This window comes from Falco naumanni, chromosome 6 (genome assembly GCF_017639655.2).
Source record: "Falco naumanni isolate bFalNau1 chromosome 6, bFalNau1.pat, whole genome shotgun sequence".
Taxonomy (NCBI): domain Eukaryota; kingdom Metazoa; phylum Chordata; class Aves; order Falconiformes; family Falconidae; genus Falco; species Falco naumanni.
In genome coordinates this window covers 70,614,968-70,641,829 of record NC_054059.1, presented here as the reverse complement: position 1 = coordinate 70,641,829, position 26,862 = coordinate 70,614,968, and the positions used below count along the sequence as shown (strand labels likewise).

General features: G+C 47.7%; 1 protein-coding gene across 1 annotated transcript; it reads right to left on the bottom strand.

Moving 5' to 3' along the window:
• Positions 1-21,740, bottom strand: FAM167A (family with sequence similarity 167 member A). The gene is made up of 3 exons (XM_040597110.1): positions 21,560-21,740; positions 12,557-13,105; positions 1-2,753 (listed from the first exon to the last, which is right to left on the bottom strand). Exons 2-3 carry the CDS (start codon positions 12,932-12,934, stop codon positions 2,490-2,492), a joined length of 642 nt encoding a protein of 213 aa, XP_040453044.1. The 5' UTR covers positions 12,935-13,105; positions 21,560-21,740; the 3' UTR covers positions 1-2,489.
• Between the last annotated feature and the right edge of the window lie 5,122 nt (positions 21,741-26,862).

Below are 26,862 nucleotides of genomic sequence, written 5' to 3'. Positions count from 1 at the left end.
AAAATTGTGCATCTTGACAAACAGCTGGCAGTTATAGCCATCCCTCATTCCACTTGATGCAGAAAATACATGTCTGGAACCCAGACGTCTGATATTTCTAATGCCATATATAATGACCTCCTAAGACTGTGCTTGTACTAACCTCCTACGTTTGGCTACCAGACAAGAGCCCACAGGCAGGTCCACCCTACAGTCGACTCTAGCTGATCCTAGAGAGAGCTGGTCCCTCTCTTCCAAGGCATTATTGTCACTGAAAAGTCATCATTGCTATCTTTTGATCGAAAACGCCTCTGAAAGTCAACATGTGAGACATGAATTGATTTGTATTTTTAGAATTAAAAAAGTAAACAAAGAAGAATTTTAAAGAGACTTTCTTTTTCAAGATGTCCACGGGGAAATAAGACTATTTCTCTACTAGCAAGCTAAATGGCATCGTGACAGGTTGTCTTGTTCAGGGGCCAACTGGCAGTCTGGCCACAACCCAGTTAAACCTTCACCACCTGGGCAGCACAAGACTGAACACCCAGGCATGGCACTGAGTAACTTACTGGTATAGACAGAGCTCCAGCACCCCAAATACCTCCTTCCTTAGCAGAAAGAAAAGATACTCAGTGAGCTTTGAAGTGGAGGGGGAGGCATCACTGAGGGGCTATGTACTATGGGAGACAGAGGACTGAACTCAGCTCCAGGGTCCCTTGCCAGTCCCCATGTGGCTATGAACCCTTCTGTGATGTTCATTTGTTGCTCCAAAGGAGACCTGTGGAGGCAGATGAATTAACTTATCTTCTCTGCATCGACCTAAGCTCTCTGTGGAAACCCCAAGTCTTGAAGCCTCATTGCATCTTCCCAGGCACGTCAGAATCTCATTGGATTCTGGTTCACGTCACGTTTGGGAGCAAAGAGATGGGTCCACCAATCAACCTCCTGAAAGAGGCATCCTGCGGGCTCACATGCACACACACAACAACTTATGCACACACATAGCTTACAGACACAGTCAGGTACAGGCACATCAACACAGCTACACAGCTTCCAGCTCAGCCTTGGCTTGCATCTCCTGCTTATCCCCAGGGCCTAGGGTAGTGCTGTGTGGAGACAGTCATGTTCACTCAGCTGCAGAGCTCTCTGCTTGGGCATGTGGTGGAGAGCTGAGCTGGGCTAGAGTGATGGGTTGAGAGATTGTACCACTCTGACACGGTCAGAAGTGGTGTTGGCACAGGAGGGAGAGCCTAGAGGCACCCACACTTGCTCTAGACCAACTGCCTTGGGTGTCAGACTGCCACGGCTAGACTTCTTGAGTCCCTGCCCTTGCTGGGCTACACTCTGCCCTCCACACCACGTCACATACAGGCAGGTGTACATCTGTGTGCACTGAAAGGCAAGAAAATATAACATCCATCTGACATACTGCCAAGCAGGGAGGGAATCCCACGTGTTTGCTGCAGGTCCAAAGCTCATCGCAGCAATATTTCTCCTTTTAATTTTATAGTCACGCTTTATGCTCATTATATAAAAGTCCCTCTTCTCCTCTTGAAGTTCCTTTCTCTGATGGATGCGTGTTGCTACAGAGGATCCAGGATTTGCTGGTGCTGCTACTGAGGGAATGTCAGCCTGGGGTGATTTCTCTGATATGGGATGTCTTGGGTGTAAGTCACCTCCTTTGCTTTACTGCTTGTGGGGGTAACCACACGGTGTCTTGTGGTCACTGCTGACAACAAGATCAGAAACACATATTGCTCTGGGTATGCCTTCTAGGGCACACAGGTGACTTCTGTCCAGCTGTATTCTCTATATAAATGTGTCTGTCCATAATGTATACCACAGTCAAAATCAAGCTAGAGTACACTGGACTCAACAGAGCAAGTCTTCTTCCTTCTCTCACCATTTCTTGGGGCTGCCTACCACAGTCCCTCACCTGCTAGGAGGGTTCCTTTCCACTAGAAATCAGCTTCCCACCAAAAATAGCCCCTTGGACCTTGTGCTTGGGTCAGCAGAGGCTGAAGATTGATATCCAAGGAGATATCCATGGAGGAGAGTGACTTATTTTCTGATGAGTCGACTCTAGCCTGGGAGGAGGTAAAGAGGAAGGGAAAAGGGATTTTACTTTGCTTTGTGGCTGATCTTTGATGCCCTTCTTTGATTTTTGAGTACAACCAACCACACTGGAGCTGCATCCTCTTAGTTACTGTGGGGGGAAGAGGAGGAGAAAAGACTTTGCAAAGGAGCAGGCTAAGTGCACAGTTGGGTTCAGATGCTCTCCACGCTTCCTCCATGCAGGTCCTGTCTTCTCAACAAGCATCTCTGGGCCATCTCAGTGCCTCACTCTGCTGCTCCACCCTGCCACCAAGACCAGTTGTGGGTTCCCTGTTTGCTCCTGTTCCCTCTGCTCCTTTTTGGCCTCTTTTCACCCAGCCATCAGGTGGAGAGAGCGCTGGTGCTGCCCAGTCCTCTCTCGCTTTCTCCCCCATCCTTCCTTCTCCTTCCCCCCTTCAACACAGCGAGAACCGGCGGGAGTTGATGTTCATCTTGGTGACTCCAATGAGCTTCAGTGGTGTGGAGAGGCTGAAGGAGCTCATGAGTGGGAAGTCACAGAAGAGGTCGGAGAGCTCATCCCTCTCCTCCAGCTCATATGTGGCATCATTGAGCATGCGCTGGTGCAGGTGGCAGGTCTGCTCGATCTTCAGCTTGTTGATGTCGCTGCGAAGACGCATGAGCTGCCTTGCCAGCTGCTGGTCCTGCAGGCGCATTTCTGCCTGAAACACAAGATGGAGGGTGAGGAGGGAAGAAGATATTGGCAGAGGCACAGCAAATTTGCTCATTGTGCTGCTCTCTGCTAAAGACCGCACCAGATCACTGGAAATGTAACTCATCTAGAGATGCTACGCCATTGCAAATAACTGGGAGGGAGACAGGGGAGTTCCAAGCCAGCAATGCATCCCAGTCAAATGCCCACTCAGGACGGTGAATTTTTAGCATTCAGGAAGGCTGTGCCTGCCCAGGTTTTCAGGAGCACCAGGAAAGTGGAATTAAAGCCAGCCATGCCAAGGCTGTTGGCTTGAGTATACGTCAGGGCAGGCTTCCGAGCCTCCAGCTCAACCTTAAGCAAAGCCCAAATTAATTTTGCTCATAAGGGAGCAGCCACAGGGAGAAGGAGCAATTAGAGGTGGAAAGGACCAATTAAAAGAACCCCAGAGAACCGATCCCCAAATACTTGGCCCAGGTTTCCAGCCTGCATAAATTAGAGCTGTTTCACAACAGTCAGGAACATGAGCCTCCACATCCCCCCTGGCTTATCTCACTGATTTGAACTGGCTCTCAGGATGGGACCTCCATGGTTTCCCACAGGAGAGAGAACAACTATCCCGCAGGCTAATGAGCTAAGTGTTTTGGAGATTTTTTTTCTCCCCTGGCGCCTAACTTTGGAAGGTGGAAGATTCAGAAGTGATGAAAGAAAAGATATTTTTTTATTATTATTCCAACTTATAATTAAGCAGAATATTTATTGCCACAGGATATTGGGGGTGGTGAAGGAAGGAGGTGAACACTTGGTGCAAGAATAAACCTTTGTCTGGGGAACAGAAGCAGGCAGAGCTAGAACAGCAGATGCCAAGAAGACAATTCCCACTTCTCACCCCACATCCTTCTGCACAGAAAAGCAACAAACCACAAAATCTGCAAAAAAAAGAAGGTGGCAGGAGAGAAGCCGAACAGCTCTTGGCAAACTTTGTGGCTTAAATCTCTGTAACTGCTGGAAACAAGGAGGGGGCAAAACTGGAAAATAGTTCTGCATCTATTCTGATGTGATGTCCTCCCTCTTTCCCTGGTGTGGTCTACATTGCAGGACACAAACTGGCACTGGAAGGAACCCCTCGGCACCAAGGCTCCTGATTTTGTTTTGTTTGTGTTTTTTTTCCTCCCAGTGGCTCCCTGGGTAAGTCCTGTCCTCACCAACTTCTCAGTGCATGATATGATGCCCTGAGTTCACCTCCAGCTGCACCGTAGAGCTGCCCTGACCCCAAACCCATCCTTTACCTCACTCCTTTAGGTTGCCTCACTGGTTTCTTGGCTCCCTGTGGTTTGAACGAGAAGCTCAGGATCAGACCCAGACTACATCTACAGCAATACATTAAACAGCATATCACAACAAAGTCTTCTTTTCTGCTCAATTGTGAGCAAGGTTCTGGAATCCTTTGAGCTGAGGCCAGGTCTTACAGTCCCAAGTGTTTCCCCACAGGCACTCTTCAGGAGTCAACCCAGAAGGATTAACCCTCAGCAAGCATCTGGGCTACAACCCCTTGTCTGGATTTTAACAGCATGGACATGGTTAGATCATACCAGTTTGCTTCTAGGCCTGAAAATGAGCTGTTTAGTTTACAAGTACAGATGTAGCTCTAGGGGTAGTGGGTAAATGTATTCCTGGTCTGGTGGCTCATACATGAAGCTGCAGAAGGGAAGGGAGGAGGGAAAATTCCCCCTGAGAGGCTCCACAGGTGGCCCTGGTATGCCTACATGAGACCTTTCCAATGTCTCATGCATGGGCTGCTGCAACAAGGACATGAACCAGAACAGCTTCAGGGTTGTTCTAGCTTGTGGCATAATCCCTCCTCCTCCAGGCAATGCCTTCAAAGATGCTGGGACCACCCCTTGCAGCATTGCCAGTCTCACAGCAAGGTGAAGCAGCCACCTTAGGAGGCTGAAGGGCTTGGAGGGAAGCCTGGCTCTGCTCCAGCTGTTTTGTGTGCCTGTCAGGAAACCCTTTGCAATGCTGTGCTCAGAGCCTAAGATGAGACCTGACATGAGTATAATGAAAGTTAATCCAAGCCAAGCAAGGCTTTTCTCAGTCCTGCACCATGGAGGCATCCTGGAGAACCTTGCCTAGTGCTCTCAGCCAGCAACTGTGCTCCAGCTCCCTTGCCTGGAGACGATCCAGTCACCTTGGTACCAATCTCTGAGTGAATCTCTCTCTCCTAGGAAATCTTTCTCAAATTGTTGGCAGGGTTGTGCCCATTTACCTGCTTCAAAAAACCACTATTTCCTTGCAGACCTTGCAGCCTGTGCCCCCAAGCAGAGTAATGCCACTCGACAGGTTGTTCTTCTCCCACCTGAGTTGCAATGAAAAAAAATTCATTTTGTTGATATTTTTCCCTGTTTCACAACAGAAGCTGCAACTTGAAATTTTATCAGGAAGGCAATCGCGGGCATTATTGAACTGACCCTTGGTTGTTCTGTCTTGTCAGTTTATCAAACTACATAATAAATGTCAGCAACTGCTTTCATTGAATGTTTCAAAGAGTGTGGTACTAAAAAAACCACCACAGCCAAAAAGGGTTTAGAAATTAATTATGAGGCCATTGTAGAGAGGGATATGAGTTGGAGATTGCTATTTTTCCCTTGAAGCCAGATTTCCACATTTTAACTGGTTTTTGCTTTCCCTGTCTTTTGAGGAAGCCTTCTTCATTTCATGCAATGTGGAAGACAAAGCCCTCCAGGGCATGTCCTTCAGGTGCTCAATCTCTAGTCACCCTTTTTTCTCCCCACTGGACCTGGTGACCCTGACATTTTCTGAGCCAGCCACATGGCTCACTGGTCCACCTGTAGGGTGGGGGCAATGTGGCATGGGGCAAACCACCCATCTACAGTGATCACCTAGGCTGTGACACCACCTTGGACACAACCTTTTCTGGCTGTGCTCTGGGGCTGAATGGGGAAGCAGGGGTCACCTGCTGGATGTGCGCTACCAGCCAAGGCTTTCCCAGGGGGATAAAGACCTCTTCTGTCCTCCAGGAAAGCAAGGTAGATAGGTGAGGAACAAAGCCTGGCAATGGCTGACTGAAAGGTGATGTGCACAATGAGGAGGTGGCACAGGGGATGAGGGCTGTCACTGCTTGTGCCCCTTAGGAACCTGCCTCATCTTTCCGAGGGCTTGGGACCTCCTTGCATGATGACAGGTCCTGTGGAGGTAGGTCGATGGGGTGACAACTGGGCAGGGAGCAGGGCATGAAAGGCCCCACTGTGGGCAGGAAGGGTGGGCTGCCTTGCAGAACATACCCTCTCTCTCTTCACGCTCATCACTGGGGTTTGACTTGAGATGCAAACACCCTCTCCTCCCACCATGTACTTGTCCCATTAAATCCTGCTTTGCTCAAAACCACCCAGAATATTAGCAGAATTTGGGTCAGAACTCAGAAATCCTCATTCTCTTTCCCTTTCCCAGAGGCTCCTCACAAGTACTAGAAACATTCAATCCACCCCATGCTGAGGACCAAACCATCACTAGAAATGATGAATGACCTCCTTTTATAAGGAGCCCTGTTGGGTCAGCAGAACTCCACAAAGATTTCTGGAGAGAGATAATGGTATTACAGGAGCCAAATCATGCGAAGCCATGGGTTTTCGTTTTACACGGTTTGCCCACAGGGCCAGTCACCACAAAGTAACTTGATGCACCAGTTCATCTGTGTGGGACAACAGCATGATTACAAACACTCTGTGCAATGTCCTGGAGAAACCCACTGGGAGCACCTAGCAGAAGCCATGCTTTTTGCTTCCTTCGAGTCTTACATGCCAAATGGAGGAAAAGCCTTAGATATGTCTTGCTCACACAAATCACTTTGCAACATGCTCCGCCTCTTTCTGCACACCCACCTCCAGCATGTAGGTGGAGATGCTGACAGGAGAGCTGTCTGTCATCTGCATGGTTGGAGCATGCTGTTGGGATGGACAGGCTACTGGTTCAAACTTCCCCGGGTGGGAGAGGGAACCCAACTCAGGTCCCTCCTGGCAGAGGAGCTACTGCAACTGCTAGACTGAATCACAAAGCTGGACCACGAGATCTTATGAACCAAGGAAGGATTTTCTGTTTGGATTAAGCATCAGTCTTCCAGGGATATTTAATATGGGGGAGGGAGAGAAAGCTTTAGATGCATCCCTGCCTGTTGTCCAGTCCAGGTGGCTTAGCCCAAATAGCTAGAAGTAGCTGATGGTGTAGCCCAGACTTGTTTTTAAGTTTGCCTTAACCATATGGTCACAGACCAATGTCCTCATTGCCGGTGGTCCATCTTCTCTCTGCATTGCTATGGGGGCATGTATCAGCAGGGAGCACCACATGGCACAGAGATGTGGACCTCCTTGGGACTTCTTCCCAAAAGAGAAATGACCCATGGACAGAGTCCCAGTCTGTGGTCCATGAAGCTCAGGGTGATGGTCTGTAGAGAAGCAACTGCTCCCATGGGGCTAGTCCTTTTTTATTTCCAAAAGATCAAAAGAAAGTTAAATTTAAACCAGTGCTTTCCTAACTGAATGCAGCCACTTGGATTAAAGCACGGAGAAGCGCAGGCCAGTTATTAGACTCTTCCCAAACACTTCAGGGAAGTCGGTTATGTCTATGTTTTTGTTTAAGGCTTCATCTTCAAAGGTGCTCAGATGCCACCTGCCACTCTTAATTTCAGATGTTCACGCCCTTGTGGTGCAACCCGCAGCCCCAAATGAGGTATCTCATCTCCTTCTGCAGTGCCTGGGAGTTACACAACACCAAAGTCCAGGATACTTTTGCCAACTGACACATGCAAAGCCTAATGTGGGTCCCAAATCTCACCCTCCTTCAGCCTTGAGTTCAGTCTGTGTTGACTCTGTCAGAATTAATCTTCCTACTGCCTTTCCTGAGTGAGGTAGTTACCTCTGTTTTTTGTTAAATTAAGGGGTGCTAAAATGCATTCAGGATTGGGAATGGTGTACCTAGGACAAAGCCCACTGCCAGCGGACGAGCTTGGAAGTTTAGCATCTGAGTGAGGTGAACAGTGGGACATCTCAGTGGGCTTACAGAGAAGGGCACAGAATTTCTCAGCTGCATTACCTCTCTGCTGCACACATAAAGCCACAACCACCCCATGAAACTCCCTCTCCTTCCAAAACAGTGTGGCTGCACCCAAACTGCCCCTTGGGGATGTCTGTGATAACTCCTAAACTGTGCCCCAGCTCTAGCAATTTAACGGTAGAGATGACCCTGTTCTGGTGCCTGTGCCTGTGTTCTTTCACTACTTTAAATACCAATACAGATAAATCCTTCACGGACCTGCTACATAGCAGAGAACTTCCAACGCAGGCCACTCTCCATCACCATATCTGTGCATTAGACTCCTTCTCTTCCTCTTCACCTCCCACGACCACAGAACAATCTGCAATGAGGCTCATGGCAACACCGTTTGGTGCCCATCAGTTTAAGTTCACTTAAGTACTTGCTCAGCCAATATCAGTATCCCAAATGGAGATAATAACAGTCAATATTTAATAATAAATATCTGACCGACAGGACACAGGTGGTTTACAGTTTTCCAGGAGAGAGCATCAGGCATTTGTGTCCCTTCTCAATACCCTTTCCTGCATTCTGGCTCACACACCTCAGATTTCAGTGCCAAACGTAGATGAATTTGAATGGAAAACATGTTTTCCTACTGTGACAAAGTCAGAAGTATCCTAAGATGTCCCAGTTCATAGCTTTGTTCTTTAACCACATTTAAGAGGAAAAGGAGTTCGAGGGCTTAAGTTTAGAACTTGTAAAACCTGAGAAATTTCAAAACCAAAGAGGAAAGTACAGTCTGACCACTCTGATCCTTGGGTCTGGCTTTACTTTCAGCATCGATGAAAAGCAGCCACACTTGACAGTGCAAAGGCAAATGTGAAGGCAAAGAAAAGGCAGGAGGAGCTGGGGAGGGAAGTGCTCCAGCCCCAGGCAGTTCAGTGCATGCTGAGTGCTGCAATTTGCTCATACACCTACACAGAGCCTCTCAGTGCAAAAACAAGAGCAGGAGTTTTCATGTCAATAAATTAGCTTCTCAGAGCTAGGTTCTCAGCAGGTCCCAGCTGACGTGGCTGGCAGGAGCTCAGTGGGCATATGTCAGTCCTATAAACCACGGCCAGGACTTATGTGCAGAATCAGGTCCTGGGACAGGTCATGTGGGGTGAAGCAGCAGATGCACAGGAAAGATCTTGGGTTTTTCCTTTGCTTCACTTCTGAATGTGAGGAGCCTGAGCCTGGCTGAAGCTGAACCAGAGCAGACTCTGAAGACACAAATTCCTTGCAGCATTAGATGACGCCTTTTGTGGAAGGGTGATGTTTCAGATTTAATGGGTAACTAATTTTAAAGCTGGGCATTCCTGGGCTATCAATTCATCAGGCAACTAACCCATGACATGTCCTGCTCTGTAGCACCACGGCCAAGGGGAAGTTTGGGCATATACACACTGCTAAATTCACTTTGCTGCCTGTACTGGGTTTGGCTGGAGTAGAGTTAATTCCAAAATTGGGTGGTCCCATACAAATTGCTTGTTGAGAGCAGTCCCCAGCATGTCCAGACTCCTGAAGCTCTGTTTGGCAGGGTACTATCTGGTACAAGCCAAAACCATGCTGGGGCCATGTTGTTGAAATAACCCACCCTGAACGGGCTGGTAGCTGTGGATGAAGGTTGCACCGTGTGGGTGACAGAGCTGCACTCCCTGCATCATTGCATTTCATTCAGCAAGGACATGGATGGCATACTCCTTCCCTGGATAGAAATCTCCACATTCACAAGCTTTTGCCCTTTTAATGGACAGTTGAATCCTACATACCCTAAAATGACTTCTCATGAAGGACTGTGTAGTGTTAGGGAGAATTCACCCTGCAGAAGAGGATAGCGTGGAAGAGGCAGGTTTCACCCTGGTTATGACTACTGGATCATTTTTGGGTGATCATCAGAAAACTGCCCGGGATACTCAACACTTGCCTGGGGCAAGGCTGGGTTGTGTGTTGCTCCCAGGTCTGTGGTCTCCTACATTAAATCAGACCAGAGGAATGAATTACCCACTTAGGGTGGCCTTAGCCAGGGTGTGGGGTGCTGGTGTCCCACCTGGCTGCCCCAAGCAGGGTGCTGTCTGAGAGATGCTGCCCTTTCTGGCCTTGGCTACTGCCTTTAAATAAATCTGTAAACTCAGACATAACCCTATCCTGCTATGAAGCCTTCCTGACTCCTTTACTATCATAACCTGGGGATAAACAAAGAAAAACACTGGCTGTGTTGGGATGCGTGGCAGCTCATTCCATTTATTTGCAAAGAAACTGGGTTTCACCCTTGAAATGTAATGTGAAATGCATCTTTTTGCTCCAGAATCCTGTGATGCGATGGCCTTGCTGTGTTCTCACTGTGTTGCTGGCAGCTTTTAGCCAGCAATAGTGCCTCCAACATAGCTATTTAGCAATGTGGTCAGTCAAATACATCTCTTTCTTTTGGAGAAATTGTTCTAAATTACACGAGTCATGTCCAGATCCAGCAAAGACTGGTATAATTAAGAGGCAGGAAAATGGAAAGTGAGGAACAATTACAGTTTGCTTTGCCTTTTTTCTTCTTTAATTTAAACTTTTAGTTTTTGTCAGATGGTGGTTTATATACCACACCCCAGCCTAAATGGTAGATTTGGACTCTGAGGCAATTTATGGTTCTTCCATCATGGGCAGCAACTGAAAGAACAAACCAAATCTTTTAAAATCCAGGGTTCTGAGAAGGAAAATCTTCTTCTTACTGTCTTTGGGCATCTTGAGATTTGGGGGTTATATCAAGTGCACTGTGAATTTAAGATTGCATCACTGATGCAAGTACAGACTCAGATTCCAGTCTCAGATGTCTCTCTCCAGAGTGCTGGGTGATTTGAGGAGATCAGCTCAAAATAGGCCTGGATTCTTCCTAATCGTCCTGGATTCCTGAAAGCACTGTACCTGCTTTCTGAAAGCCATGGTCTTGAGAAACAGCTCAACCACCAGAACTGTGGCATCCAGAGCCACCACTGTAAATAACTTCTCTAGACATCAATCTATCTGGGTGAATACAGCAAGAGCCACAAAATGTTGACTAATAAATATTATCTGAAGCAAAAGTTGCAGAGAATTTTTGAAAATTGCTATTCATTGTTGTGCATGAGATGTTTTCCTCAAAGATTTTCAGTGTTTATCAGAAGGAAAGCATTTGCACAGGAACATTTTCACAATTGCATCTGAACTGCAAATGATGTCCCGGACCCCTGGGACCCTGTGCCAAATATTGCTGCTATCAAAACACTTGCAAATGCTGGTGGGACTCACAGGTAGACTTCCAGTTAGGCAACAGAAACAAAGCCATGCAACATACGTGGCCGAGTGTGGGCCAAATAATGAAGATTTTTCATTCTAGTGAGGAGAAAGGAAGGATTACTGGGAATTGTGGTCTTGGTGTCTCCTTGCTCCTACACTTGTTAAGAGCACCAGGGCCCATTCTCCAGCCCTGAGAACAGCTGCCCTGATCCTGTCATGTCCATCCTACTGACCTCCCTGTGGCCTCCAGAAAAGATGTGCTGCATCCACTCTTCCTCCTGGGAATTATCCCCAGGCTGTGCTGACTCTTGAGCTGGGGTGGGAACTGCTTGGGTCAGCACTAGCTGGCACAGGTCAGATTTGTGCCAAAGACCATGACAGCAACATGTAAAAGATGAATTCCAGCACCTGTGCCCTGGCTCTGAGTATTTTCCCAGCACAAGTGTAGCATTTTTGCCTTGACTTCCTCTCTGTGAAATTACCAGTTCATAACTACCAGAAATAAACATATGTGTAAGATAGGGCCCAAGGCTGGGATGGGAGGGTGACAGAAATATGGAATAGATTCTAATGAAGCAGGAGATGGACCTGTAATGAATAGATGATAGACCTGTAAGAGCTGGATGAGGAGGGGTCTGAGATTAGGTTCTGGCATCACACATACCGGAGAAAAAGTGAATATTAATGTATTACATGGTCAGAATAAGGGGATCCCACAAGAGTTTGAAACAAAAGGAAGCACTTGGTCTCACCATGCACAAACAGTGTGGGGGGAAGCAGGGTACCACAAGATCTTATAAAGAGTTATGAGTTTAAAAAGAAAGAAAAAGAAGAACGGGGAATTAGGGAAACACTTGGAGGTTAGATCCACTAATGGCTGTTAAATGCAGTGGTCAGCATACAGTGTCCCACTGAGGGAGTTCCTAAACCACCAACAGCCACAAGCTGCAAGGGCAGATCCAGGGGATGGATCTAGTCATGCTTCCTTTCTCTGGGCCTGATGAAGCATCCCCTCATGATGCTCATCAGAGAAGTGTCATTACACCGTCAGTGCATATCACATAATACACGTATTCATGGTATGTTCATACCTGCTGAATTCATCTGAGTGTTGAGATATCATTAGAGAAGAAGGGAAGGGGGCAAATTGCTAACAAGTCCTAACCAGCACAAGCAACCATACTTCCTCAGCCTGCTGGATCCCAGCAGGGATGCTGAGACTGGCCCAGCTCCTTCTCTGAGGTTATAGATGCCCTGGCATTCATCTTTTTCCTTACCTGGACTGCTCCTGCCCCTGCCAGCCACAGAAAATGCAATGATTGATTGTTGCCTTTTCATCTGAGGCTGAAGGCAGGTAGGAACAAGGAGTCACTTGTTTCCTCATTCTTTTTTTTTTTTTGTTTGTTTGTTTTCCTCTTGAAAATGTGTGCTATCTAGCAGGGACAGGAAACCACTTACCAATTCCTTCCTAAGCCACGTCAAAGCTTCATCGATGCTCTCGAAGCCACCTATTCTTCCTGATGTAAGAGTCACTTTGTCCTGGGCAGGGCTGCCATTAAGATGCAGCTGCACCTTCCTCAAGGGGACAGTCTCACCCGTGGCCTTTTTGGCCTCAGTTGCCTCCTCCTCCTCCTCTCCTGCTGGCTGGGGGCTCTTCCATGCCTGCTCCTCTAACTTTGCCTTCCACTCCAAGTAGGAAGGGCGCCTGGTCTCCAGTCTCAGCTTCTCTGTCAATGCCTTGAGGGTCCTCAGGTGGTCATCAGGAGGAGCAGCACCTCCAGAGCCAGCATCCATGCTGTCCAGTGCCTCTTCTATTTGGATTTTTGGTAGAGACATCCTCTCTGGGAGTCAAAAGGCATAGAGGTGGGCTGCAAAGGATCAGGGATGGGGATGGGAAACCCTCAAGGTCTGACCAGGTATCACGGCGTTCCAAAACACAGTGCCTCAGAGGACAGCCGAGGTGGTAGTGGCTCCCACTCAAGCACCACACCGGCCTTGGATGAACACCTAGAAGAAAAGCATAGGGTTGGTTTCCAGTTTGAGAAGGAAAAGGGAGCAAGAAAAGAGAGGTAGGTCTTGCTGTAGTGGAGAGAGAGGGCTCTGGAAGAGGCACGATGCCAAGGTGCTCCTGGGGAGTGTTACTTCACCTCAGCTATGTGGCTGCTTTTGGGGCAGGAACAGACAGGCTCTAGTTTTTAGGGAAGCTCTGGTTACCTACATCTTCCGTCTTAAGGGGCCATGAAAGGGTTGCCAAAGAGGCCAGGAGACATTCACAGACCCCCCAGCTCTGTCTCACACAACCCAATGTCCTCTCCAGACAGCAATGGCTGTTTCTGGCTGTTGGACTGTCTGTGTGTGCCGTTTTGCTATTTCCTGGCTGGCAAACCTACAGCTTTTCTCTTGGACAAAACAGAGGCAGGTGAAGTAAGACAACCCAAACTTCTCCCAAGATGTTGAGCCAAAAGAAGACCTGGGAAAAGTGACCTTCTTTTGTGTGACAGCAGCTGGGGTGATGGCATGGTTTGGGTTCAGATGCCTGTGCTCGGCGAGGCTTGCACTTGTGGTTTCCATCACTGGCCATGTCCAGTCTTCCCACTGGGAATGGTCCCAATGGTCCCCTTGAAAACACCTTGGTGGAGGCCTAGCATAGAGGAGTCAGGACCTTCCTCCCCGCTTCTCCTCCTGCCAGCATGTGTGGACTCAGGAAAGCTGTGCCCAAAGCTGATCTATCAAACCAAAGGACTTGGAGGGACAGAGGACTCAAACTACTCTGCAAGAGTTAAGCTCAGGCAGCTTCTGCATTCATTAGATGGTAGGATCAGATAAGAATCAGATAAGACACTTACTCAAGGTCCTATTTTCATCCATGGCTGAGCTAGGAATAGATCCAGAGTTCTCATCTACACATCAAACACAAAACAAAATACTTTTTTGCCTGCCTGGTAACATGCTCAGAAAGACTGGCCAGGAGTTACACAGCTTTCTAGCTGGATACACTAAACCACAGCAATATGAGTTACTCAGCCATTCTTTTCCCTGCTATTTGTGCCCACAAAGACGTGTGTAACTCTGAAACCCAGACCATAATTATGTCTCTCAAACCTTTTCAGAAAGAAGATTCAATTTAAAATAAACACCAACAGAGAGCAAGATTTATCCCACAACTGTGCGCAGGCACATGAGCTGAACAAGGAGTTGATAATATACACACAGACAGTCTGAGGGTGGAGAATTAGTCATGTTGTGGTCTTGTTCCTGCTCCTACTTATGTTAATGAGAATTTTACAGTGAGCGGGAGCAAACACAGATACTATATCAGGTTGAAGCCAGCGGCTTTCATGCCTGAAGCACCAATAATTTTCCTCCTCCTCCTGAAAAATAAGTTGTATGGAGGGGAAGCAGAGGGCTGTCCTGTTGAAGAGTCAGGTCCTGTACCAACTCTTGCACGGATGCTCTGCAGACCTGAGGGCATATCGATGAATTTCACTTGCCTCCAGCTCCAGCCTACCAAAATCAATAAAAGAAAACACCTAATGACTTGAAAGACCTCATCTCTGAGCAATTTTTCTGTCCTTTGAGATGGAGATTGCTAGGGGTGGCCAAAACCAGCAGCCCAATAGTCTGCTGCAGCTCCACGCTGGGCTAGTAGATTTGGGAACCCCCTAGCAAAGATAGTATTTTTGTTGTAAGCTTGACTTTTTCAACTGCCGCAGCTACAAAGCAAAGCCCTTACAAACTCTTTTGTCTTGTGTCTTCAGCATGTATAAAGTCCTCAGGGTGGAAAAAGCCCTTGCTATTTGAGCCCTGGGTAAAGCTTAGCATTTACAGCATTGGACCACAAAAACGGGACAGCAGTTTGGAGCATCCCCTCTGTCATGACCCTGCTGCCATCTCCCCCTCCCCATCACCAGCCCCTTTGGGGAGGGATTTGATTTTTCTACCCTAAAAACTGCATCGATCCAGCCCATCCTTCACCCCTTCCCTGATGCAATGCAAAACTTTTCATTCACCGTGTAGGGACAACCCCTAAATAGGGGCATCTGTTCCCCAGCCTGTCCAAACTAAAAAATGACAGAAAGAAGCCAACTCTAATTTCCTATCAATATCTTGGACTCGGGTCAAAGACCTGCTGTAGAAAAAGAGATCTGAGAGTGGTAAGCATGTGAAAAATGTCCGTGTATGAGGCTGTAATACAAACCTGTTTGCTGCCTGAGAGCTACCAAGAACAAACCTGGCCTCTGGCTCAAATGAACAGACTCCCAGTCTCTCTGATCCAGGCTCAGTTCCCCCCTGGCTGGCTGGTGTAATGGAATTTAAATGATTAATTCTTGATTTGTCTTTGTTATCACGATTGCCAGGCTCAGAGCATTCAAGCCTAATTAGGGATAACAGGGGTTCGGCACAAAAGTGGGGTGAGGGTCTGCTCCCACCTCACTAAGACCCTTTGCTCAGGGTTTTCCTCCTTCCCTTGCATGAATCCTAGGAATCTTGAAGGCACAGGTCACAGCAGGTCACTGAGACCACAAAACTGTCTTTAATTTCTTTATTGGGTTAGATTTCCATTGAAGAAGTCAACTTAACCCACCTGCCCTGCCAGCTGTCATGCAAAGGGATTATCAGAAGCACACATCCAGGATGGAGAAATAACAGGACTGTGAGACTGGATTGCGTGTGAAGTCCTACCACGCCAAGACTCTGTGGAGCTGGCATGCCCTGAGGTTTGACTTTCGCATGGTTACAGGTCAGTAATGCAAATCTTGCTCTTTTCTACACCAGACACACTTTGTGAAGATCATGGGGTGTCCTGTGCTCTAAGAAACCAGGTCCATCGGCACAACCTGGCACCACAAATTCCCGTGGCAGCCATTCCTCCAACCCTGAAGCAGATGCAAAAGGCCTGTCCCCATCACAGACCCTCAGACATCCCTGTGCATGCATTAGAGCAGGGGATCAGGAGGGCCATAAGAACATCCCCTAACAAACAGGTGTGATGGGGTAAGGAGGCAAGGGAAGGTGTACAGGGGTGTGAGAAAAGCCTGGTGTTATGGTTCACCATATAAATAAATAACAATAAATTCAGATGCTGCTCACAGTCAAAAGGGAGATTTCACAACATGATGTTAGGCACAGCCTTTTACCCTGTGAGAGTTTTGCATGCCTGAGAAGTTTTATACATCTGTACCTTCTCCATCAGCTCTCTGTGCCCTGGTCAGCTTTGAACATAAGGCATGCACGAAGCAGCATCGTTTGGTGTGTGCTGGTCCAGGGCAAGCACAGGTACAGCCTGTTAAATTCAGGGCTGTAAATAAAGGCACACATTGCTTTGAAAGGTCACATGCTGGGGAGCAAGAGGTCTAGGAGAAGAAAGGAAAAAAAGAAGGCAGAAACACTCAGAATGGAAATGGGAGGGAAATGGCAGATTGAATAAAACAACCAGTCAAGGCAGAGGTGTGGGGGCCAAATTATTCTTCTCCCTTCGCTATTCCTGGTGGACTTCAGCTTACTGTAATATCATTTTTGATTGTAGAGGAGCAGCACTGATTGTAAGAGTCTATATTACCCTGCTTGTCTAGTCTCTAAGAAAAAAAGCCTTGGTATGAAAAAAAGCCCACGCTGAGAGAAGCCTTTTTGCAGGATGAAGGTGTGCCCACATAGCCAATGGATGACACTTCTGGCATGGGGTAAACAGGAAAGAGGTAATGCTTCAGCCTGATAATGACCTTCAAAAATCACTTCATCCCCTTCTATGCCTCAGTTTCCCTCTCACTGAGTAGGCAGGTCATGCAGCTGGCCTTCAGGAAAAAAGCTCTGAAGATCTTCAGAGATGTACAGAATTCACTTGTGGGATCTTCAGGTCTCTCCATCTCACCTGGGTGCCCATGTTCTCGCTATAATCAATGCAGGGACACCCTCTATGATCCATGGAGGTCAGGGTATGGTTCCCCTCACCATTTGCAGGTGTTTGCTCCAAGGGTTTGCATAGTTGTCGCTCTGCGGGCCTTGCAGACACCCCTTGCTCCTACAAAATAAAAGCCTAGAGCAAATTGCCCCTGCTAACATCATCATTGAGCTCTGCAGGTCTCCATGGGTGAGGAGGACCCTGAGCCTGAAACAGTGGGCTGAAGAACTGCTGAAGTGGAGTGAGAGGTGGGTGCAGAGCATGCACACCCCGTGCAGGGAGAGCTGTGTTTGCTTGCCTTCTCTGCACAGCAAAGTGACAGGGATGGGGGGTTTTGGGTGTGGGGGTGTGTGTGTGTGGGGTGGTGGTGGCTGACTCCCCTGGAGGTCTGCAGCAGGTTGGCAGGTTGGCAGCCGGGCAGTGAGGAGGAGATGCCTGTGCAAGGGGGTTGCCATAGCAATGGAGTAAGGGAGGACTCTGGCTGCTGCAGGGTGGTGGATGGAGGCTCCCGAGCAAGCATCCTCCGGGGAATGAGGATGCTGAGGCCCCAGACAGCGGGTGAGGGAATGAGAGACCCATTTGGATCAACACTGCAGCTCCCTGGAGCTGGTGGCTCCCTTTCAGGGAGGCTGCCTGTGAACCGCCCCTTTCCCTATGCCAAAATGACCTCGCTCAGCAGAGGAGCTGCTGTGCTGGGTGGGCTTTGGTGAGCTCTGGCTCTTCATCGCCCTGGAGTCCCCCGACACAGCCCCCCAGGAAGCACAGCTGCAGCATGTGGCTCTGCACAAGGCTCCTACAGAAATGGAGAGCAAATTGCTCCCCTGGCCATCCCACTGAGTCAGAGAAGAGCTGATCTCCCTGGGTTATATTATCCAGCATTTGGCCACCTAATCCCTTTCTGCAGCACCTGAAATCTGCTCCTGCAGAAAATTGATCTGGTTCCCAAAGCCTTTCTTGCCTGTCTCAAAGTGACTTTCAGCCTCCCTCCCCCTAAAAAGAGAAGACTCCAGCAGCCTGGGGACCTGCATAATCCTGAAGCCAGGACTTGCTCCAGGGCAAAGGCTCCTGATGAAATCAGTGCTGTCGGGACCAGGTGCTGCCTGCCTGCTCAGAACGGTCAGAGCAGGATGGAAGGGGGTCTGCCCATGAAAGGCAGGAGGGGTCATGGCAGAGCCCTCAGCACCCACTGGACACAGTGCTCATGGAGACCTCCTGGCCTCACTCTATGGGGCTATGAGCTTGTCCCTTCTCTCAGGGGCAAGATGATGACACTGAAGCAACCAAACTGATCATCACAAGCATGGGCCGGGTTCGTGTCTGGTGACTCTATCTTCAGACCTCCTTGCAGGGTTGCCCATGTTGGCTGTGTCCCTTCACGCACACATGGACCTGACTTTCAGCCTAATACATGACAAAAGCCCAGGGAGGAGACCAAGTTTCTGTCCCCAGTTTGATCCAGAATTCAATGTCCTTGCAGGGATTTGGAGAGGTGGTCACAGAGCCGCCCCACACAGTGGGCTGACATAGGGGTACAGCACCCAGCTTAATGGGATCCTGAGTGCACCTGGATATTCCTGCCTGTTCACTCCCATGAACAAACCCCCAGAAGACCTCCCAGACAACTTGGATGCTAAGGTCAGCAGCAGGGAAGCAGCCGTTCCTGCTGCTTCAGCCCTTCAGATGTTATGGCATTCACAGATCCACGGGGGAAAAAGGGAAGAAATTGGGGTTTCCATTCACGTGTGACCTGGAGCAGGGTGAGGGTTTGCCCTGGCACATCGTTCTGCCCAAATGACCTCCAGAAAGACCCCTAAATACAGCAATGAAGGGACGAGGGGAGACCAGTGGTGAGCTGCAGAAAACTCACCAGCTTGACCAGGAGCAGAGCAGAAGTGCAGAGATAAGAGGGGACCAGTTTGCACTCCCTGCCCTGAGGTACTTCTCCCTGGCTGATCTCCAGCATCACTAGCAGAGTCAAAACCTGTTTCGATAAATACATCTGTACCTTCCTGCCTAACTACATCTTATCCCTCCTGCATCCCCTGCACAAAATAAAGCAGGATCTTTGCAAGGAAGCAGGATTGAGATTGCTGCCTGCTTCAGATAGACCCTAGCAGCTCCATTTTCAGACCAGCTCCACTCCCTCATGTGGAAATCCTGCATGACAACAGGCATTGCCAGATATTTGGCATTCCCACAAACCAGTCTTCCAGTGAGTGGGAACTATTTGCAAACTGGGAAGCTGGATGGGGTCAGTGCTCTCAGCCCATCAGCCAAACCCAAGTGTGAATACAAGATCTTAGAGGGAAAGGGACTAAGCAGCAGCAAAGGCAAGTTTACATGCTCTTGGAGAAGAAACCCCGTCCACCCAAGTCATCTTTTAGTAAGGTCTGTTAAGGTGAAGGGAACCGCTCCATGCACTGACTCAGGGTCCTAGCAGGTTTTGGGACCTAATCTTGGAGGTGGCATACCTAACATGACCCCAGAGATGTCCCCAGAGGAGCTGTGGCTTGGCAGAGCCAGTTCTTTCCCTTATTTTGCCTTCTGCCACCCGAAGTGCAGCCGCTTCTCAGCAAGGAAAGAGCAAAGGAGCAGGCAGGGACCTCTGTGCCTGTAAAACTGGGGTAATGTGAAGGGCTGGGACTCCTTGGGAACGAGCCCGGTAAGACTGAGAAATGCTCTCTTCCCAGGAGACTAGCACAGGGAGTTATTTTTCCCTAAATGCAGCATGGAAGGCAGAAGGGTGTGTATTCAGAAAAAAACCCTCTTTCTGGCTTCATTCTGCCCAGCACTGAGCTCACCCCCTGCAAAGACAAGTGCCAGGGCCAGCTCCCATTTGAGAGCCTGAGGCTCCAGTTTGAAGTCGTCAGAGGAGCAGGGTCAGCCCCCCCGGTGATCCCCTAATCCCTTTTATATGCTCCCTGTCCCATCCTAATACTCGCCTTGGCGGCTGCCTGAGCAATAATCATACAGCCTCTGTATTCAGACCTGCCTTCTCCCAATGCTGAGCTGCACTTGGTTATTTAATATTATTTAAGGCGAGCTGGTTGCAAACAGACCCCCAGTCCCTTCCCCCAGAAAAGCTACATTAAGGCTGCTTTTTTTTTTTTTTCTCCCCCCCTTTTTTTTTTCTCTCCTGCAGTGTCTCTGCTACATTTTGCAAACACCTAATGGCTGCAGAGCTGTTGCAAGCCCAGAGCCCAGGAGAAGTCAGATCCCTCCCATTCTGCTCGATTTTTATGTTGTACAGATCCCCCCATGAAGAGGTACCACTGCATCCAAAAGCAGAGGAGACCTGAGATGCAAACAGCAACAGCCCCAGTATGCTGAAAGGATGGCTGGCAGAGGGAAAACCCACAGCAGCCAGAACAGGCTTGTTCCCGCTGGAAAGTGGGGAGCCCGGAGGGTACAGGGGACGAGCAGACAAAGCCAAAGGAATCAGCTGGACACAGCTCCTCGCTGGAAAGAAGGTCCTTGGCTTTCAACCATTTTCCCCCCTGTCCTCTGAGGTCACTGATGTAAAAAAGCCCAGGAAGGCAGAGCAGTACCGAATATTACAAGGAGCATCACAGGCAAATAGGGAGGGGTCTCCTTAGCCTGGCGCTGGTGCCCGTTGCGGGTGAGGTGTCGGTCTGCGGGGACTGGCGAGGGTGCAGGCTGTATGATGCAGGCACTGTGGGTGCAGCAGTGTGCACCACACCGGGGCACGCTGGCTGGGTTTGCACAAATACTTACGCTGGGAGGGTATGTGGGCTGACAGTATTATTTTAGCAATTAGCCCCAAGCTGTTACAAAGGGCTCTGAAAGAAGTTTTGGGTGTTTTATTATTTTTTTCCCCTCTCAGTGTTGATGTGAGCTGCAAGGGCCAGATCTGAGCAGGTAGAAACCTGCTCTTGCTCAGCACACGGTGCCTGCTTCAAAAATCAAAGGTAGCTACGCCCTGCGAGGCCACCACGCTTCATCCCATTATATCTGCACTGCACAAATCCACAAACGTTTCCAAGGCTCTTGCAAATCCCGGGGAGGGGGCAGAAGAAGCAACAGGTGATCATCCCAAAAGCTGGTCAAACTCTTCCCTGTTACACCTCATCCAGTGCAGAAAAATCCCCCTGAAGGTGGTGAGTACCCCTATGCTGCTCCCAGCTCAGAACAAAATCCACAAGCCTCATCGTTAAGGACTCCTCAGCCCCTGCCCTGATTTCCAGCCTGCCCCCATCAACGGGGAGCCCACTGTGCCAGCCATCTCCAGGGGATTTCGGCAAGATGGGAGATTGTGGCTGGTGGGGGGGACGCAATGCAAACTCCCAACCCCACCGCATCATAGCTGGTCTGCCAGACCACAGTGCTGGACTTCATGGGGTCCCCAACACCCCCACCCTGATGCTCCCCAGGGACCTGGTCCTTGCTGCTACCCCTTTCCACAGGGCTGGAAAAGCCGGGGGTCCCCTCTTAGCACCAGGCATCTCTCAGACAGCTCCTGTCCTGGGTGCAGCAGGGTGTCCCCAGGGTGACTGTGCCCCCCAGCCCCAGCATGGCCAAGCCAATGCGAGCAACAAACTTACCGGGGACGGAGTCAGAGGGAAGATGGCACAGACATCTTGGCTCCTGCTTTCAGTCTTGGGTCTCCAACTTGGTATTTGTAGAGCCGTGTCACCAGCGCCTTCAGGAGACTGTCTCATCCTCCTCCCTGTCTCGCTTCAGAAATCTCTGTGTGTGTGGTTTTTTTTTTATTTAAGGGACTTTTTTTTTTTCGTTCTTTCTTTTTTTTTTTTTTTTCCAGCGGTTGCGTCAGGCCTGTTGCCTGGAGACAGGCGAGCTATTCCAGTTTGAGCTTTTCAGTCCAGATTTCCTCTCTCTCTTTCATTCATACCATCAAGCCCTGAACCTACCTCCCACCAAGCAATAACCCTGGAGAGCCCTGGCAGGGAGGGGCTGCGCGGCCAGGGTCCTAAACACCCTCGGCCCCCAGCCGCCGGAGGAGGGGGCGCGATGCCCACAGCATGAGCAACAGGGATGAAGGGGGTGCTGTGGCGTACCAGGCACGGACTTTGCAAGGAGTGTGAAGCAAAAACATTTATTGTTAGTTAATTACAGCTTTTATAAGTTCATACCCTGTATGGGCACTGCTAAAAGCTTTACTGTCGGTCAAACTCCACTGTTCGCACGCCCGGCCGCTCTTCACTATAGGCGACTCTGCTGTTCGCTCTGTTTCCTTATCTTCTAGAGGTGAGAGCTCATTCCTCCTTTGTTTCTGTCTCATCCGGGTTTCTTCTCATACTCCCTCAAAGTTATTTACCTCTTTGCTGCACGATCATTGCTGCACATCGTCAAAGCAAGGCCACAGCTGCACATTATCAATGTCAAAACAACACACTGCCTCCATTCCCTACAATTCCCCCTTTTTGTTTTTTTCAAAAGGTTGCTTTAACATGTTATGGACTGCTCATTCCCCTTTTTTTTCTTTTTTTTTTTTTTTAATTTCATCACTTAAGTACCGATTTTAGCCTTATTTTAAGTGTATATTTGTACATTTCAATCAGGTTTAAAAAATGTAAAACTTTTGTTATCAGTGCATTCCATACAGAGGTCAACATATAGGTTTATGATTACTTATAAGAACATGTAATAAGCTGTGGAAATGTTATGAAAATATTTTAACAGAAACTTCTAATCAAATAAATGAGCATGAAAAATTGTGCTTAACTTGTAAATTCTATATATAAGCTGCTACAAAACATTTTCTATCCTAAGAAAAAGAGAAAATCCACTTAAAAACTCTTGAAATCTTAGAATTGGGCAAGTGTTTCACAGTGTCTCCATTCTAAAGCATGGAAGTGGAAATGGTGTAGAACAAAGTTTTACTTTAAATAATTTTTCAACTGTTATTGCTGCTTTTCAAAGAACCTGAAAGCATACAGTGAAAACTTAGAACTAAACAAACAGCTGAACAGTTACTGGACTTAAATGCAGGAGTTAACTACAAAAGCTTCTCAAAATGTTCTGGTTGCTTTGTGGTTTGTTTGTGGGGTTTTTTTGGTGTTTGTTTTTTTTTTATATATACATAGAGAACTATACCCAAACAGAGAAATAAAAAAGTTGAGCACTCCATTATAATGTATGAACAAAATTCAGAATATCACTTTATCTCAAATCGCTTGGAATTAGATTAGGTTGCAGTTGTCATCCTAACAACTAGTTTCCACATTTTACCCCTTAACTGAAAAACACACATGGTAAAAAAGCGTATTTCTAGAAACAGAAGGGTAAGTGAAAAAAAAACATTTCTATGTTCACAATTGTTTTTCTAAGTCTTATTAAATCACTTTTTTTTTTTTTTTTTAATGCAACCAGAGATACTTTATTGTACAGAGAAGCTCCTATTTATATCTCTGAATATCTCTGAGCCCGGATACAAATTCCAGCTGTATGTACCACCAGGATCAGGGCAGAAAACATTCATGCAGTTACATAGCTATATATCACTACAAGCACCTCTTTGCTACTAGATAACCATGTTTATGTTTCTTACTCTCCTTCACAATACCCAGCTGTTCTCTTATCTCCTGCCAGGTTAGACATTCTCCATACTCCTCTCATACATCTCTCTTCAGACGTTCTCTATCCTCTTCTTTTTTGCTTGCTAATTGTGACAATGCAAAGGCCATGTGTAGCTGGGTGGCCATGACCTGACTTATGCTATGATCAACTAAATGCTGAATACAGGAAAAAAGGCATAGGAGACATAAGGCAAATATCAATAAGGTGGTTAAAGCAATTATAATAAATCCTGTAATACTTTTGACCCACGGCCCAAAGTTTCCCACCTGTGAGACCAAAGGCATCCTGCCCCTGGCTCTGCTGCAGATCTTTGTTTAAGGCTTTTAAATTCTGTATGCTTTTGTGAATTGATTAGATTCATGCAACACATCCCATCCAAGTCTTCACACCCATATCCCTGTGCTAACAATATGAAATCATTAGCAGCTCGGTTTTGTAGCGGCACATGATGGACAGAGTCAATATTCGCTAGTAAGCCAGAAAGAGCAGCGCTTGCAGCATTACTTTCTTTAGGAAGCCAGCAACCTAATTTGTTAAGCAAGTTATGAACATGTGCTGTTCTTATAGAAGGGATTAGAGAAGCAAAAACGTGCTTCGCTGCACTCTAGAACTCAACCTGAGAGTTACGGTCTGCTGTGAGGTCTGTGCTGCACTGTTTCCATATCTAACAGCCGAGTCGTTGGGGTGGAAGAAAGAAAGATTACCAGATGTACCAGGCACACCCCCCCCCTGCCCTGCCCAGAATTCCCATCCCGGCCTTGTCCCCACAAATCCAGAAGGTATTGTTCAGAAGGCCTATAGAGGAAATTCCCAGGTTTTCTGTTCTGGGAGTGGTATACTTGCACCAGGCAGATTTATTTTGGTAAACTGCTGACTGACTGGTAAGGTCAAGGCCTGTGCTGTCGAGATACGGCCTGCTAGTGTGATTCAGGTAAAAACACACTGGTGCTTTTATGATTCCCAGTAGCTCCAGTTCTTGAGGCTCTAATGGGAGAGCTGGAAAGTTATTGATTTTATCAAGCCCTTTCCCTGAGTTGTTCTTTTTATACCACGGAGCACCTTCACCCTCTGTAACACCACCATTTTGGGTCCTGGACACCCAGGCTGACGCAAGCCCCCCTGTACGGGCTGATTATACAATGAGTCCCATTCCTCCTCGGTGAGAGGAATGCCCACCAGGCACGTTCGGAATGGGTTCGCAGGGCTGGTCATGGCAATACACAGTGTAGATTGGTTGGTTCCATTGGTGAGGGTGAGCCAGACATTGGTGTTGGGTGAAGCAGGTGGGTGATAGGAGCCTCTTCCTGGATCGCAAGTGAGGATGACAAGAAAGGCCAGATACAACACACCGGGACCCATCGGAGCTGGTTTCCTGTAGAGACACAAGCATAACCCTGACACCACGTTATTAGACGCGTAGGACCCTCCCATTCCCCCAAGACCAGGTTTTGGACCATAACAGATGGTTTTTCTGACATTTCCTGCTGCAGGAATAACTGATGATCATAACAGGTTTGGTCATCTTTGTTATGATTTAAAAAGTTTAAAACAAAGGTGGCCTTCCATAATCTGTCTTGTGGAGAGTCCTGAACCCTGCCCACCCTTCTTTGTTTATTTAACATGTCCTTCAGGGAGCGATGAGCTCTTTCAATAATGGCTTGACCGGTGGGGGAGTGAGGAATTCCTGTAGTATGAAGAAGTCCCCACTGCTGCAGAAATTCGGCAGTTCGTTGCGCTATATAAGCAGGCCCGTTATCAATTTTGATTTTTTGGGGCATGCCAAGGATGGCGAAACATGTTAGCCAATGTTTGCAAACATCACAACTCTTTTCCCCGGCATGAGCCGTGGCAACAGTATAACCTGAAAGGGTATCTACAGAGACATGCACATATTTCGATCGCCCAAACTCCACAAAGTGAGTGACATCGGATTGCCACAGTTCATTAGAGTGTATACCCCTTGGGTTAACTCCTTCCTTTGAGGGCAAAGGGGTCACTCTCTGGCAATCAGGGCAAGATAGGGTGATGTCATGAGCCTGTCGGAGCGTGAGCTGGAACCGTCTTTTCAAGGCACGTGCATTTTGATGATAAAAGCTATGAGAAATACATGCTTGTTCATACAGATTAGGCACAACAGCAGACATAGTGTGGAAATCTGCTACATTGTTGCCTTCAAATATGGGTCCCAGAAGATCAGTGTGAGACCTAATATGCAACACATAATAGTCATGAGTACAATGATTCACCAGTGTCCACAGAGTTCTAAGTTCCTTCATGAGGAGAGGACTGAAAACTTATTTTAGGTAAGAACAGTCGATACGTTGCACAAGTCCAGCAACGTACATGGAGTCTGTAACAATATTCAAGGGTTCCTGTACAAAGTGTTCTAAAGCCATATTCACCTCAACAAGCTGTTGAGCTGGGTAGATCCTTGAGCTCACCGGTGTTCCTCAGTTGACCATTTAGAACGGGCAGGTTTCTTCCAGGTGATTATTGCCTTCTTTGTTTTTCCAGATGCATCTGTAAAAACAGTGATGCCATCGACCGGCATCTCTCTAAATTGTCATCGGCCATATAAGGGGAGATGTCGAATATCAGTCCATATTTTATGTTCAGGATAATGAAGAGACAATTGCCCCACAAAGTCTACTAACACACTTTGTATATCATGGCTTTGCAATAACAGCCTGTCCAGGTTTTCCTTAGTGGCAGGAAAATATATCACATCAAGATCCCGTCCACTAATCATTTGGAGCCTTGTTCTCCTTCATTGAATCAATTGTGCAAACAGTTTAGTTATTGTGGTTACAGTCTTTTGCAAGGTATGCAGTAAAAACACCCACTCCAGTACCCAAAAGGAATCTGAAGATTTTTCGTTCCACTGAAAAATAACAGCAAAGGCTTGAAAATCACTGGGAATGATAGCTAGATACATAGGCTGATCTAGAAGCCGGCAAAAGCATTGATGTCGTTTGATTGCATTAGCAACTTTCCTCAAAGCTTGAGTGCTTTCTGATGTCAAAAGTTCATGGAGAGTTAACATCAGGGTCCCTCTTCAATTGTTAAAATAGGGGATGTAAATCTCAGTACTAAGTCCCAGGACAGGGCGCAACTAATTAATGGCTCCCAATAGTTTTTGCAGATCATTAAGAGTCTGAATTTTCAGGGTGTTAAGAACTACAGGTTGGGGTTGGATTTCCTGTTGAGTGATCTGCCAGCTGAGGTATTTCCAGGGTTGAATACACTGAAATTTTTCTTCTGCAATCTGTAACCCTGTGTCATTAACAGCAGATCGTACCTGCATAGC

What these genes read in the sequence shown, in the direction of transcription:
- FAM167A (XM_040597110.1), bottom strand. Translation starts at nt 12,934, where the DNA reads ATGTCTCTACCAAAAATCCAAATAGAAGAGGCACTGGACAGCATGGAT. An exon ending in CGTGGCTTAGGAAGGAATTG is followed by an intron (nt 2,754 to 12,556) that starts GTAAGTGGTTTC and finishes CTTGTGTTTCAG; the next exon opens with GCAGAAATGCGCCTGCAGGA.